This window comes from Volvox carteri, assembly GCF_000143455.1.
Source record: "Volvox carteri f. nagariensis unplaced genomic scaffold VOLCAscaffold_59, whole genome shotgun sequence".
Classification (NCBI taxonomy): Eukaryota; Viridiplantae; Chlorophyta; class Chlorophyceae; order Chlamydomonadales; family Volvocaceae; genus Volvox; species Volvox carteri.
In genome coordinates, this window is record NW_003307602.1 from 312,139 (window position 1) to 328,275 (window position 16,137).

Genomic DNA, 16,137 nt, shown 5'->3' on the forward strand with positions numbered 1-16,137 from the left:
CGCGATTAATTTCTTTTGGCCTTCAATATCATACAGGTGTAGACTTGGTGTGGTGCAATAAGCATTTTCAAATTCACATTGCAAGTTTAGAGCTTAGTATATTTAAAATTGCAAGAAAATAACAAGTGTGTTCTTGTCCACCTATGCGCAAGGTGGTTTTGCGCGATACGCAACCTCAAACTGAATTAACGGCCATACGGCAATATGAAATGCAAGCAACTAGCAAACTGATTAAGGATTGATTCCGTTAAGCTTTAACGGGTGCGGGATTGGGGTGGTCAGGCATCACAACTTCAAGACTGCGCCTAGACATAAAAACATACGCTCCTTCTCGTGGACCGAAACATCGCCTTATTATATTTTCGATAGATATAAATACTCCTGCTATAGGCACCTGCACTCTAATTGGGTGCGTACGGCCTTCGGCCCAGAACCCCACCCCGCCGCCAGGAAATGCTGCTGTCCAGCAGCCTAACGAGGCCAAGCACTCACACAACAGTTCCAGCATGCAACAGAGCTCTCGTCCTATCAGCTCGAATCCTCCTACCATGCGTCGCAGCAGACCAGCCCCACCGCGCTGGCCCGGTGCCTCACCATCCCCCTAGCGCTGGTTCGCCCGGTGCTGCGTCCATCCTCGCCACCGGCAGCCGCAGCTCCACCCTATGCCGCGCAGCGCGACGCCCTCCTCCCCCCGAAGACGACATCGAGGACATGACTGTGGAGCAGCGTCTGGAACGTTTGTCGCAACTCTCCGGTCGCGTCGGCGAGATGCGCAGCGTGTTTGACCGAGAAAGCCTGCTACGCCAAATGGGCGCTCTGGACCCTGCGCTGTACGCCCCTCCCCAACCTTCCCGCAAAAAAATATCTACTGAAGAAGCTATCGAGGAAGGAGAGGAAGAGGAGGATGTCGATGATGACCGGCCATTGGAATGGATCGAATGGAACGACGACCCCCTGACCCACGTGGTCAACAATACAATTATAGAGCGGCTTCCGGATGGTATGCGACGCCGACTGCGACTAGCCCGTGACGCAGATGAGGACGAGGCGGTTATTTCAGTTCCGTTGCACAACTGTCTGTCAGTTTACATCTGTGAGGGACTGGAAGTGCAGGACTCCCTGGAGCGCCAGGTACGGCACGTGCGACGTTTTTCTTTTAAGCATGAGTGTACTAAAATTTGGAAAGAACCATCGCTATCACCATCGCCATCGCCACCAGCATCATCTTCATCGTGTGCGCACGTGTTTTGTGTGACAAGAGTTAGTCCGGCGGCCCCCCTGGCTTTTTTCATTCCATAACATCTCGGCTTCCCCGGCTCGTTCGCGACTTCCCCTCGACGATGTCCTGACGGTGTCCAGCAGGGCCCCTCGGGACCTCGACGGTTTGGATCACCCGCCGAGCACCTTGCGCGCAAAGGGCTTTATCAACGGCGGAGTCCGAAAAGCTATGTATAGATATAGACATAATAGATAGATAGATAGATAGATATAATCACCCTGCGCGAACAAAGAAAACAAAAGAAACCCCAAAAGATAAATCCTTCCAAAAACTATTCGGTTAACAATCTGTTCTTCCCAAAAGCAGCTCAACCAAGAACCCAAACCTATTATAAACTCATCCAAGTAATTGAGAAATGACAAAGTAAAACCCTAAAACCCTAAAATTCAAGTTTGGAAAAATTTCTGATTTGATCTGTTTGCAGGAAGCGGCCGCCGACTTTAGCCGTATGCAGCTAGCTTTCCTGGAGCGTTGGGCCGTGTATCATGGCCCCATGCCGCCCGCCCTTGTGGACTTCCTGTGCGACTTCTCCTTTGACTCCCCCCCGGCTCGCGCCAAAATGGCGCTGTGGGTCTTGTGGTTGGCTGAGACCGGCAGCGACTACTGGCGAGAGGTGCTCGGAGCGCTGACACCACCGGAGGACATGCCGCATGTGGGTTTGGTTTTTCTTTAAAAAATTAACGATTTTAGTGGACTACTTTATTACGGGTTTTAGTGGGTTTTAATCAGAGCCTTCGTTGGTTAGCTTTAATGTGTTTTGTGTGCGCGCGCGTTCGTTCTCATCGTCCGTTGAGGTTTTTGCGCCCACCATGAGCGTGTATTGTCTAAACTACAGGTGAGGCTGTCTCATGATTTGTGTGTGTGTATGTGAATTTTGTGTATATGTTATTTTGGTTTTGCATTAGGGGGTAAAAGGGGGTAGTAGAGTACGGCAGTACGGGACCATGCGGGAATTTTATTCGGACCTCCTCGCATAGTGACCTCCTAGCCACCCGTCTTCACATCCCCCTCGACTTTCCATTCCATGCACTCATTTCCCTCTTCCCGCGCGGCTTCCTCATCACCCCTTCCTCCTCTTCCTCTTCGTATCCGCTGTTAACCGAATTTACATGTCCAGGTTGAGTTCTGTACGGACGACGAGCTCATGGAGCTCCAGTGGATGCCGTACGCTCTGCCCATCAGTATACGGCGGGAGGCGTTACGAACCTTCTGGGAGTATTTTGGCGCGTCGCCGCTGGCGGAGGGAATGGGCTGGCAGAGAACATCGGAAGTGGATCCTCTGGATCCAGAAGGATCCTCCGCGGCGGCGGCGGCGGCGGCGGCGGGCGAAAGATCCCCAGAGCCCCTCCGTCCGCTTCCTCCGTTTGAGCGGTTTCTTTGGGCCTACTGCCATTCGGAAGCTCGGTCACTAGGCAATGGAGAGCGAGTGGTGTTTTTCCCGCTGGTATGGTTTTGACGAGGTTTTGCGAGTTTTGGGTTTTGTTTTATTGAGTTTTGAGTTTTAGTTCACCCGTCACCCAAACGCGCACACACCGGTCACAATACAAACCACCAGGGCCTGCTCTCTGTCTGTCTGTCTCTCAAAAACGCGATATCCTGTTAGAGGACGCCATGTCCACATCTTCCGGCGGTTTCCATGCGCGTATCTTCAAGTAACCGTGTTCAGTGATATAAAACCCTAAAACCCTAAAACCACTACATCCACTGCATCCACACCGGGCTCAGTTTCTAAAACCGAGATCCAGATCCGCACCCACACCCCCCCACGTAGGCTGACCCCTGCATCTACACCACTGAGCCCACAACGATCAACACGACCTTGGCGGTGGTGGCTGACGACGGCCCCACTTTGGACGAGTTTGCCGTACTAGCCACATTGCGGTGAGTTTAAGTTTGGGTTTTATTTTACGTTTTAATTTGGGTTTTCATTTGAGTTTTATGCCGGATTTTTATGTCGGGAATGCAATAAATATGTTTTGGATTTCGGTTTTCTGGGGGGAAAGGGAGTTTGGGGAGGTTTAAGTTAGGATGTTGGGATATTTTATCTAAAGCAAATCTTGGCGATTGCCCCCTGGTTGCGTCCCGTCGGGACATGTGTACATACCGGCAAACACACAGGTTCACATGCGACGATGCGTTGTCCTCTTATCTGAGGCTTCTTGAGGCTTTTTTTCCTGTCTTTTAAAACTAAAGCCAGATGTGCTGTGTCTCTTGTGTCATAATGAACTCATCTAAGCTGTTCTCACGCGATGTGACGCGATGCTATGTATGTTTTGCTGCGCTCTCCACTACCGTCTGTACCACACTGTCCGACACGTTTGGGTTTTTTATCCTTGTCCTGCAGGCCGTTACAGAAAGGCGAGCTACTGCATGCACATGCGCCTTTCGGTGAGGGTGTTGCGGAGGGAGGCGGCGGTGCCACCAGCCAACTGCACACCCAATTCGGGATGGTTCCGGAGCTAGGAGGCAACGAGGCAGACCTGCAGGACCTGCAGCCGGAGACGGTGGGGACCGATTGGAGGGTCCTTTTTTTGTTTCAAGGGGCTCTCAGGTTTCGATTTTTTTTAGTTGTTGGTGTTTGGGATTTTAGTTTAGTAGGGTGTTGTGATCCGGGGGAAGGGGGAGATGAGGGGTCGATTACCAGCGCTTTGGAAGCACAACCGGAATCTATCCGCGAATGATTTTGTGACAACGTGTGTCAATTACGTTCTTTAGATGGGATATTTTGATATCTTGAAAAAAGACGGGTTGGTCACTTTATCTTGTGAGGCTGAATGAATGGCAGTATGAAGAAATAACTGCCGCTTTTACAGCTGTTAAAAATCTATGGGGAATAAAATAAATAAATAAATAATGATTTTATCAAATAACGGTCAAGCCATGAACTTTGAAATATGCAAAATCAGAGCGTGGGTGGAATCTGGCAGCCTAGCTACATTCATTTGAAAAAGGATGTTTTCACATACACTCCCTCGCATATGCACTCTTACACACACATACACTTACAAACACATACATATAATACTCTCTCTCTCCCCTCTCTTCCCCCTTTCCCCCCCCCCCCCCACACACACTCACCCACCACAATGTGTGCAGGGCTCCCTAGACGATGACTGGCTGAAGAGGCTGCTGGGGCAGGAGGCGTCCACTCGGCTGGATCTGGTGGGGGGTGGTTTTAACGGGTTTTAGTGGGTTCCTGGCTTAGGGACTTGAAGTGTCTACGTTGTTGAATTTTTTTCTAACTTCTTTCCCCAAGGGGGTGTCGGGGCAGAGCTTGGGAGGAGGTTGAGCGAGAGGAGAGCTTTCATGGGGAGGAACTGTACGGGAATTGTGACGCCTTCCTCCGGTAGTTGTACAGCAATTTAATGATTCTTAAGGACGCTTTTTCTTACGACTCAACGAAGACTTGTCAACCGTAATTACCTACCTACCTCTCTCTTGGCTAGATAGATAGCTAGATAGATACATATATTCGTCTCTTTCATTTTATCGTTTTCATCTTTAATTGAGGTCTGTTTTTTTGTCGTGTTTATTATCATTTTGTTCCTCGCGTTCTCTCTCTGCAGATCACAGACCCGAAGTTGCGTCACCTGCTGACGCTGGCCGAGTCCGGAGACGCCGACATGAACCAGATGCCGCCCACCAGGCGCATCTTGCCGCCTCTGCAGGTAGGGAGGAGAGGTGAAAGAGGATGCTGACGTCATGCAAATGATTGTCGTACAGATGATGAGTCGCAGCTGTTCGCAGATATTCGCATAGAAGAACAACAACACAGTGCAATGCGTTGTCGAATGTCCCGATCGCGATAGGATATGTAATGCTACAGATAATGCTATATTTACAGCTCTGTACGGTATTGTACGGCGTTGCAATGCAGCACAGCTTGAATTTTTCCTTGACTCTTTTCCTTCACAGCCGTGAATTTTTGACAATTTGAGGAAATCTCCCTGTTCGTTTTGTTGTAAAAAAATTTTGTTTTTCAGCTGCCAAAGCTATGGGGCCCGGGGCTTGTGGCTGGCGTCAAGCGGTTACGGTTAGACGAGCGTTACATCGAGCCAACCGACTGGGAACGCGAGGCCATTGAACAGTCCTTGGCGGAGGAGGAGCGTACGGCAGAGGCGATGGCGGCGGAGAGGCAGGCGGCTGGTTTCGCAACCGGCGGCACGGAGGGTGTGTCGTACAAGGAGTACGACGAGTGGAAGGAGGACATGCGGAGTCGTGAGATTGTGGAGGTTCCGGGGGACATCACGATTCTTGAAACGGACGAGGTACGCGTCCGCGTGTGTGTGTGTGTGTTTGTATTCCCCCTCCAAACCCCTCTTCCCCCGCCCTTCCCCAACTTTTTCCCTCTCGCTTGAACTCGCTTTTGAATAGTTTCGAGCCCATTAACTTTTTTTAAATTTTCCAGTTCTCACTTTGCGCCCTTTCCCTCTCCCGCCACCCCCGTGTCCCTTGAAAACGTTTACCCAATTACGCGGCTGCTGCTGGTGATGATGACGATGATGATGATGATGTCGGCGCATCCTCAGGGCCGGGCCGAGTGGAGGCGGTTGAAGGCCGCCTGGCACTCCCTACCCCGGGTCGCACCCGACAACAAAGAACACGGGAACAGAATGGAGCTTGCGCTACAGGGGGCTCCCCTTGCACAGGTGTGCCGTACAAGTATCGTATATATAACGTGTGCATCCCGTGCGTGTACATACAATCACCCGTTTGTTGTAGCATTGAACCACCTTTTCTATGTATGTATGTATGTATGTATGTATGTATGTACTATATACGTGTTTTTAGATGGTTAGTATTAAACAGCTGAGAGAAAGCGCAGTGACACAGGTCTGTCAGCATGTCTGTTACGTGACACGTGTGTGTGTTTTGCATTGTCGGTCTTGCACAGGTGTTCAGCACCCCCCGGGACATCACGCGGGAGCTCGCCGCCGCGGAGGCCGTACTGTCCGCGCTTAACCGCGTACAGGCAGCCTTCCCCACAACCATCGAACAGGACGAGCAACTGATTGCCTCCGCCGCCGCGGCCGCCGCCGCAGGGCGCGCCAAGCGCGGTGCCAGCGGTGCCAGCGCCAAAGGTTCCGAGAACAGCGGCGAATCGCTGACGGCAGCGGCCTCGGCGGCGCTGGCGGAGGCTGAGGCGGCGGCGGCGGCGGAGCCGCCGCCGCCGCCACGGACCGCAATCACGACGGCGAGGATGTTGGGCGTCGTCGCCTGGCGTCTGGAGCTGAAACGGGTTTGGCGGCAAATGGCCGGTATGGTTCAGGAGTACCGGGATGCGTTGTTGGTGGCGGAGGCGACGGCGACCGCCGCCGCCACGGCGATGGGGACGGGGGAACCCGTGGCTGCGGCATAAAATCACACACAGCGGCACTGGGGGGGCACTGGAGGCGGGAGGAGGGCCAGGCCGCGGTGGAGGAGGGAGGAGCCCGTTGAGGAAAGCTCTTCTCCTACGCAGCGGGCCCCCGGCGACACCGTAACATGAACACACAGTCATGGGCAGTCCATTGGAGAACCCCGGCTTTGACAGAACCCCTTTCCCCCCGCGCCGCAGCAGCTTTTCACTCGTTCGTGGTTCGTCTTCCCCCCCCTCCTCCACGCACGTGTGTGCACACTGTGCAGCTGTGTAACACTGTCAAGGGAAAGCAGCGAGGGGAGGGGGTTCCGTTGGCGGCCTGCTAGTAGTTTGCTGCACGGGTCCGTGGGATAACACTTGTGTGGGTGGGTGGGTGTGAGTGGGAACTGCCGCCATCGGAGATGATTAGATGGCTGGCTGGCTGCCAATCCCAGCGAGTCTCTCGCCTGTAGTCAGCCAACTCAGACTGCCAGGTGGTGTCTGTTGTTATGTTACAGAGTGGGAGGCTTCTGGGCCACTTTATCACATTGTCAATTCCACGATTTATCACCAGGTCCTGTCTGTCTTATTAGGCGGGGCAGGCTGGCGCAAGGAAAGGCCCCCCCCGCCAGGAGACGCGGCAGGAAGAGTCTAATAGAGGGGTTGGGTTTTTCCCGGGGGTGATGGATGGTGGGGCCTAGGTGTACGAAAATTTCGCAAGTTTCAGCGAAGGGTGGTCAGAGGCTGCAGATGGTTGTGTCGTGTGTGGTTGGTTGACCCTAGCGTGTTTACTGAGGAGGGTTGTTGATAGTGAGGCAGGTTTTTGTTGGTTGTTCTCATGAGCCTGTCGTACACGTTTAATTTGACTGACTTACCCTATAGGTGTTCACTGTTACCTCCCTTCTACGCCCAAACATGAACACCATATGACGTCATGCACACCATCCTTAGACTGACACCTGGGATGGCACTCGATGGTGATGGTGGTGGTGATGACCTACTACGCGAGCAAGAGATGAAAAAGAAGCACCGCAGCGTTCGGAGGCAAAGAACTGAAACTGAACACCTGGATGGGTGAAGAAGTCGTTAAAAAGGACCCGATAACCTTAACCGACACTACCCTACCTACCTAGGGGCGCGGGAATGTGATGGCGTTTTGGCAATCAATCGCTCCGAAACCTCCGTAACCAGCCGCCCCGTCCCATTCACCGTATCCAGCCCCGCATAGCCCCCACCACCTCATGGTTCTTGCCAAACTTCGTCAGCCGCCGTACCCCACACCCATCTCCCCCAAACCTAAATTAAATTAGCACACCACCATCGCCTCTCTCCCTTCATCCTCACATACATACATACATACATGCGGTCGATCACGCGCTAGCTACGTGGTTATCAAGGCCCACCACTTCCCGTGGTGCCACCAAGCACCTAAATAGGCAACGAAGCTCCACCCGTCGGTCGCTTTCACGGACATAACCCTTCCCCTCTACAACCCTAAGAACCGGCCTCTCCGCCTCTTCCTCTTCCCCCCTCCCTGCCCCACCGGCTTCCCCTCAGTAAAACCAGCAAGCAGCCCCGGTTTCCGTACCTCCCCACTACCACCACTACCATCACCATCCCTCTGCACCTCCTCCTCTGCCCGTCTTAACATAAGATTTGCCCCCCTCCCGCGAACAGCACTCAGGCCCCAGCGCCGGGACTCACATCCACATCCACACGTTTTCATCCATCTGCAGCTCTATACTCTCTCACCCCCCTCTTTCTCTTCCCCTCAGCCGCCAGCGCCCATTTGCACGAAGCGAGATATTGTGAAGGCGATGGCGGAGAAGGTACCTAGGATGGTGATGACCGACTTGATCTATCGAGGGGAGGTTTGAGACGGGGGAGGTTTGGAAAAGGAAAAGGTTGGATTGAGGAATTTGAAGGAAAAGGGTTTTTTAAAGACCAGCGGGAGGAGAATGAACAGGTTTTTAAGGGTTTCGGAGCAGGGAAGTCATGTGGGGAATGAAAAGCAGCAACGAGTAGCAGCAGTAACAGCAACAATGATCGGCAACACTATACAAATAGGTCGCAGGTGTAGGTCGTACATGTCGGAGGGTTGGCCTGTGCCTCCCTTCCCCCGTCGCTGATAACCCCTACAAAAACACACACTGACACACAGACATACACACACGTACTTCGGCGGTCGTTCCCGTTGGGGCACGGTCAGGTGCCCCTGGGCAGTGTCAGGCCCGGATCGATATGTAGCAAATACACACACAGACACACTCACATACCTACCTACCTACATACGCACATACACGGGATGCACGTCTTCCTTCGTGGCTGCAGCTTCACTCACTCACCCATCCACCCACCCAAGCTCACCAATAACACCCCGGCCCCCCGGGCCCGCGCCGTCCCCCCCCTTGTAAACCGCTGCCTCTTGCGATCACCCTCAACCGGGCCCTACCTACCGTGTCATTCTTGGCCTTCTCAACACTGGACTTGAGCTCGTTGATGTCCTGGATGTACAACAACAACAACAACGACAGCATTAACGACAGCAACAACCATTAGGGATAGCAGCGGCGGTGGCCAGCAAGACACCCATCACCGGGAGCTGAGACAAGTTGGGAAGTGGGGAGGAAGCGTCGCATAAAATATGCCGTGTGCCACCCCGCACATGAAAACCCAGTCAGCAGCGCCACACACACACACACACACACACACCAACATTCCCCCCCCCAAACTTAACCCCCATCCTATCCCACCTACCCCATGCCCTGTGGCCCTAACGGGACTCTCACCCGATCCACTTTGATTTGCAGCTCCGTGGTCTTGTCCCGGATGCCTTGCAAGTCGTCTCGCATCCGCCTGGTGGTGAGAGGAAGGAGGGAGGGAGGGGAGGGAGGAGGGAGGGAAGGGAGGAGGGAGGGAAGGGAGGGAAGGAGGGAGGGAAGGGAGGGAGGGAAAGACGAACCACACACGATTGAAGGGAGGGAGGGAGGGAGGGGAGGAGGGAAGGGGGGAGGGAGGGGAGGAGGGAAGGGGGGAGGGAGGGAGGGAGGGGAGGAGGGAAGGGAGGGAAGGGGGGAGGGAGGGAGGGGAGGAGGGGAGGAGGGAAGGGAAGGAAGGGGGGAGGGAGGGAAGGGGGGAGGGAGGGAAGGGGGGAGGGAGGGAGGGGAGGGAAGGGGCGCGGACAGTAATAAATGAATGGGCTCATGACACCTCTGGAGGGTATAACACAGCTCCAGGAGGTGTTAAGCAAAACACACCACATACACGCACACACACTCTCCACACACACACACACACACGTGAAATGGGAGAGGGTCCTCGGGTAACATATCATAGGTTGCGAAAGAAGCTGCTGGTCAACATTTCTTCCTCCTCCTCCCCCCTATCCTCCTCCTCCTCCTCCTCCTCCCCTTCCTCCTCCTCCCCCTCCTCCTCCCCCTCCTCCTCCAGCGAGAGAGGGGATCACGAAATCGTTACCCAAGGGCCCAAGGGCCCCACGGGGGTCGGGCTTTCCTTTCTCCTCCTCCTCCTTCCCTCCCCTCGACAGCTCAGCTCAGCTCAGGCCGCCCCATTCCTCCCCCCAACATCGCCCCCCTCCCTCACCCCTTTTCCAAGTTCATGTCCAATCGCTGGCTAGCACTCAGTTTGTCGATCTCGTGCCTGCGAGGGGGGAGGGGGGGGGAAGCCAACCAAATGGAATCCGGGAAGGTGACGACGAAGTGAGAACGAAGTGAGAACAAATCCAAGCCAGGATAACAATCCCAGCTGCGGGATAAAACGGGATACAATCACCACCTAGTTGACCACCCTCTTACGAGCCCTAATGTTCACGCAACCCCCCCCCCACCCACCCACCCACCCATGCACGCACGCACCTGACTTCCGCCTTCATCTTATCCAGGTAGCCCTGTTGCCGCTCCATATCCTTGTTGACGTTGGCTTGGTGCATGTCCTGTGAGTGTGTGTGTGTGTGTGTGAGAGAGAGAGCGAGAGCGAGAAAGGGGGGAGTAGATGAGATGACGGAGGGGGCCCTCAATAGCGTGTGGATGTGTAAGTGTAAATACGTATGTATGTATGTATGTATGTATGTATGTATGTATGTATGTATGTATGTATGTATGTATGTATGTATGTATGTATGTATGTATCAGGGGCTTAGGGCCCGCTGAAAAGGGGCGGCAAGGGAAGGCGGCTGCCCAAAGGCGAGATCGACGACTTCAAGGGGCCGCCCCCCCACAAACACACCGGCTGGGCAGTACGACACCAACCCATTCATCCTTCAACTTCTACTCAGTCCCCCCTCCCTGGTTGTAGACACGAACCCGAACCCGAGCACACACACACCTACGCACGCACGCCAGCGCACCCAACCCATTGTAAACGCAGTGCCACGCACTGCCACCGCCCACTCATCACTCATCAGCCACCGCCCCACGCACCTGCGCCTTCTGCATTTCGGTTTTGAACCCCTGGATGGTTGAAGCCTGCTCCAAAATGGTCTGTGGTGTGCATCACAGAAAAGAGATAATCATCGTGTGGGCACATATGTCTGTCTGTATGTATGTCTGTAAATGTGTGTACATCACCGCTGCGTACATGATCCCCAGAGGAGAGGATGAAGGGGGGTATGGGGCCTGACGGGTGCCACATCCGGGGCTCAAGGCTGGTGAACAGTTCCCGAGGGGGCAGGAGAGGGAGGCAGAGGCTCACAGCGCGAGGATGGGGGTGGGCAAGAGAGATTGTGTGTGTTTCTGTGTGTGTTTCTGTGCGTGTTTCTGTGTGTGCGATGGGTGGGTGGGTGGATGGGTAAGAAGAGCTGTGCCAAGAGCGTGCGCCTGGGTGTGTCCGTGGTGATCCCGTTGACCCGTTCCCCAGCAAGGTTGGGTGTGTGTGTGGGGGGGGGAGGCTGTTGTGGAGGTGTGGAGGTGTGGAGGGCTGTTGTAGAGGCGAAAGGCAAGTCACGAAGCCTGAGAAAAGCCTTCTCTCCTTCCTTCCTCCTTCCTTGTAGTCAGCCTGAAAGTAAAAACCGATGCCTCGATCTCCTCTCTATCCCTATCTGCTTGTCTCATCGCACGCAGCCCCATCACCCCACAAGCCACCTCAACTCGCACCCAGGCATAGGGCCCTATGGCACGTGTGCGCGTGGAACACAGAGGCAGGATAGACCCCGTCACAGAGGACCAGGTCAAGGCCCCCGGTTTGTAGTTACCGTTAAGAAACGGTTATGCTTATCAACGACTTAGGGTCACGAGCCCGGTCAGCGGATAAAAGGATCAAGTATTTGCGTGTGATTGGGTCTTCAGTGGGAGGATGATGAGTCACAGTAGCCATGTGCGGGCGGACGGCTGGTGGTGTCTCCAGAGGAAGCAGGCGAGTACAGTTGCGTGATTGTCGGGGTTGGGGGGGGGTTTGGGGGGTAGTATGTGTGTCTTCCGGAGGGCGGTCCCCGACCAGCTTTCCTTTCTTGTGAGAGCTCCGGTGCCCGAGATCACCTCACCTTCTCCAGCACCACCTGCTTCACGAACGCCTCTTCCATTTTAAGCTTGTTTTGGATGATCAGGGCAGTTATTTTCTGGGCCAGGTGCTCCGCGGCGTCACGCGGCAGGCCAGAACGCTCAAATGATTTGGTCTACGAGGGCAGGAAGCCCACGGAATCGCAAATTGAATTATGGCGCATCATAGTTTGCCTGGTGGCGTAGGCTGTGAAAATGGAACGACTTGCGTCAGACCTTACCAGCTCCAACGTATCCACAAGCAGGTTATTGCTGACCATCTGTTTATGCGCTTCCTCCATCGTTGATCCATATCTCCGGCGGATTTGCAGACAGTCGTATGTGCTGTGAAAGTGGCACGAAGCTAATCGCGCAGGAGTCAGCGATAGCTGCTCGAGGTGTCCAGCTTGTCGAGCGAAATGTCCTGCTAATTTCATGAGACCTTTGATCCTAGGCATACTTCACAGCTTTCTTCCTTACAAGTCTCACGTTTTTTCAAAGTAGAGCCTGACGTGACATCAACAGACTTTCCCCAAATAAGACAGGGATCGCGTGTATGCAATGCAACAAGTAATGGAAAACATCATTTACGTCTTGGATTTAGGGTCAACCGAATTCTTACGAAGCCTTTGTTTGTCAGATGTACGGTAACAGGTAACCCTAGCTCTGACTGTGCTCGAACACTCCAGTTACCAAGGTAAAACGCGAGGTTGAACACCGTTTACCCTTTATCCTTCTCAAAGTATACAGCAAGGCCTATTCCCAAAGCTACTTCACCCTACATAGCGAAGGTACTCCTTACATACCTACCTACTCTGCACAGCAAAGCGCTAGGCTAGACCTACTGGATTTGCGGTGGCGCTACTGCACAAGTCACATGGGCTGAACAGCGCAACTCTTGCCTTGCCAAGGCATCCAATGTTCCAGCCATCGTCCCTCTCGAATCCCCTAAGGTTCGTGTACCCGAGGATCAAGCACCGCTTCTTAAGAGCAAGCCTTCTGCTTTATAACTGCAACACTGTGTTAACTCAGGTCAACAGCTAGACGTCAGGTGCGCTTTCTTTTATATAACTCAGCCTGATTTGCTTTGGTTTGCGGCTTGCAAACCCGCGGCAACCGCCAGAATGGCCCCACGCACCGGCTTGTTTTTTTCATCAAAGCTTTGCCCCCACGTTCATCCCCCTTATTACAAGACATAGGAATCTTACAAAACAAAGGCGCCCATCCTCGCTGAACTCGGTGTGTCGCGCCACCCTGTGTGTCGTGGAAGCGACTTGAGGATAACGGCCATCACATGGAAATGTCAACATGGATAAGTGAATTTCTTCGGCCTACATAAGCATTCTGCATATGCAATACCGTTCAGGACTCCGTGGAGGGACATCCGAACTAAGAATGCTGCAGTTCGCACTCGCAAACAGCATATCCTAAGCCTTGGCGAGTTGCGTACGCAATCTTCAAGGCGTTATATTTTGGAATGTTCGTCCTTGGATCCAATGGATAGTCCTGCCATATGTTAGATACTTCAACTCGCCTGCTAGCTTGAATTCAATCAGCATGTCAGGGTAGTTAGCGAGTGTGTGCGTCCTCTCTGAAAGCATTGTAGCAAATACATAATGCAAAAGTTGGGCCAAAGCTAACGGCTCACCAGTCACCACTTGTACGGCAATGCAGAGCGAGGATGAGGAACGAAATCGCATCAGCACAACATCATGAAAAATGTTTTACCAGGATGCGCACTGAACAAGATTTTTTATGAATCGCTCTCATAGACTTGACTCGCGTCGAAACCTCCAGTCAGCTCTTTTGCCCCTTTAAGTTTGCAGATGATTCGGCTATTTAAGAAGTTTACGTATCCTTCAAGCACAATCTTTCAAAATACTGCACAGCACAGGCGGCTGTAGCCTTCCATTGGGCCCTCATCCCTCTCCCTGCCGAATTGCATCCTGCCGGAGCGGCCTTTCAGCCAGCTCCATGAAAACCATGCTTGCGACCAGCGGGACTTTGCACTAAGTGGAATTTACGCGGCTATCAGAAAATGACCCAGATCGCTGCTGCACGGGATCCATACCGTACTTTTCGATCCATCCCGTCCAGAACTTGCGGAGAAAGGGCCATATCACATGCCAAATCCTTCGTACAATCGCAGCTACAAAGATGGCGGTGGCCCCCCTTCCAACCGCTATTTCCACCGCCAGCGGCCTTGCCGTACAACGTGGTGATGACGGTTCCGGAGCCCATTCCAGAGGCGTCGACCCTTCCGGAGGAGCCGCCTCTCCGCAGCGAACAGATCGATCTGACATTGGCTATCAAACGCTGCCGTACTTGGCAAGAACTCAGGTACGACACGTCGTGGAAGCAACAGTTTTGTCCTGGTATGGAATGGAGCAGTGTCCTCCCCTGTCAGGATAAGGAGAGGCAAAAGCATGCTTAGGGTTTGGCGAGAGGGGTGAGCACATATCCCCGGCAAACAGGCGAATGGCAAAGAGGGGAGGTAGTGACGATATCCGGACATTTGGAGAGAAGCCTATCATGTATATCCCTCCGTCGTACATCCTTCCGCCGTACATACGTTCAGGCGGCTCTACTGGGCGAACCGCACTCGACATGGCGTCATCAATATGGTGTCGTACTTCACTCGTCTGGCGGCATTAGCGCCTAGCTTGCCGGAGCTGCTACTGCCATACAAAACGGACGATACCGACGAAGCAGCGGTGGAGGAGGCGGAGGCCGCCGCTGCTGCCGGCGGTGCCGACGGGCAGGTTGTGGCGGCACTCGCCGGTGCAACCCCCGTCAGCTGGTCTGGGAAGGGCTACGATGCACCGAGGCGCCGCAGCCAGCAACAACAACAACAGCCGCAGCAGCAGCAGCAGCAGCAGCAACGACAGCAACAGGCGGGATTAAAAAGCGGCCGCGGCAAAGGGCCGGCAGCGACGACACCGCCGGCCCGATGTTGCAGCATCGCGGAGCGTACGGCGCTACGACAGCTGGTTGTACGGATGGTGTACGATGCATGCTGGTAAGGAAATCGCCACGGCCAGCCTACGACGAACTGCCTTGCCTGTTAGTCCTAACTGTCTTCGTTAGTCCTAACTGAAATCTGGACCTCCAGAACGGCTTTCCTTCTTTTCATTATCGGTGCCTAAAACTACAAGCGCTAACACTACTTCAATAAAATGTTCATAACTTCCAAATGAATATTCTCGTTAGCATGCAAGAAACTGCATTACAGAGGACTATTCAACATGCGGTAGCTTTGCCGTACTCCGGACATCCCGAGCAGCGGCGACCCATGGGTCGCTAAAGATATCCAAATAGGGGGGTCCTTGTGAAGCAGCTGCCCGCGTTTCCAAAGCACGTATGGTGTTGGATTGTAAGGTGCCCAAGTACGTTTGCGAGGAAGAGAATGTGGCCAGGCTGGAGAGGAAAGTGCAGTGGCATATTGGAATGTGAGATTAGTGTAAGCGAGTTACAGGGCGTTTGGCGCACGGGCGAATTTACGTAGCATCAGTCCTCAGTTCACTTCTTGGAACGAACATCAGCATAGGTCCAAGCCCTCTCGCTTGGAGGGATATGCAAACAAACATCCTGATAGGGGTAAACTCGCACGCTACCGAGCATTCAACCGAGCACATGCATGCTTAGTTGAATGGTGAGATGCGACCCCCCCTTCATTTCGTGCTCGGCAAGCCTGCCACCGCGTACCGGATATGTTGGCGATGTTACAGAGACGCTGCACCTTGGTTTCTGTGCGCAATGCGACCCCGCCGACCAAAACTACACGTGCCCAACTGAAGACATTCCCGGTGGTTGTGCAGCAGCTCTTGAGGCTGTTGCTGGCTGAAATCCATCCTGAGCTGTTGCAACACGGCTAACGCGGGCACGTCCCTATGCACAGCAAATAGCTGTTCCAAGCCAACAGCGGCGTCCATGTCACCGACAAGGCTCTAAACGTCTTATCTGTTCTTATGTTTAATTAAGTTTATGTATGTTATACTTTGCGCAACTTTGTAATTTGACTTTACTCT

The 16,137-nt window shown here is 53.6% G+C and overlaps 3 protein-coding genes across 3 annotated transcripts; 2 read left to right on the forward strand and 1 right to left on the reverse strand.

Moving 5' to 3' along the window:
• Positions 1 to 506: 506 nt before the first annotated feature.
• On the forward strand, positions 507 to 6,638 carry VOLCADRAFT_97249 (uncharacterized protein; the record flags this gene model as incomplete). Its single annotated transcript, XM_002956208.1, has 11 exons — positions 507 to 585; positions 674 to 1,131; positions 1,704 to 1,931; positions 2,397 to 2,723; positions 3,051 to 3,160; positions 3,624 to 3,783; positions 4,376 to 4,441; positions 4,846 to 4,947; positions 5,263 to 5,547; positions 5,809 to 5,928; positions 6,174 to 6,638. 11 exons carry the CDS (start codon positions 507 to 509, stop codon positions 6,636 to 6,638), a joined length of 2,400 nt encoding a protein of 799 aa, XP_002956254.1.
• A 1,750-nt stretch (positions 6,639 to 8,388) lies between these two features.
• Positions 8,389 to 12,567, reverse strand: VOLCADRAFT_97250 (uncharacterized protein; the record flags this gene model as incomplete). Its single annotated transcript, XM_002956264.1, has 8 exons — positions 8,389 to 8,475; positions 9,074 to 9,121; positions 9,407 to 9,473; positions 10,221 to 10,277; positions 10,493 to 10,569; positions 11,057 to 11,116; positions 12,115 to 12,246; positions 12,352 to 12,567. The coding sequence occupies 8 exons, from the start codon at positions 12,565 to 12,567 to the stop codon at positions 8,389 to 8,391; spliced, it is 744 nt and encodes a 247-aa protein (XP_002956310.1).
• A 1,763-nt stretch (positions 12,568 to 14,330) lies between these two features.
• On the forward strand, positions 14,331 to 15,132 carry VOLCADRAFT_97251 (uncharacterized protein; the record flags this gene model as incomplete). The annotated part of the gene is made up of 2 exons (XM_002956209.1): positions 14,331 to 14,449; positions 14,688 to 15,132. The coding sequence occupies 2 exons, from the start codon at positions 14,331 to 14,333 to the stop codon at positions 15,130 to 15,132; spliced, it is 564 nt and encodes a 187-aa protein (XP_002956255.1).
• Between the last annotated feature and the right edge of the window lie 1,005 nt (positions 15,133 to 16,137).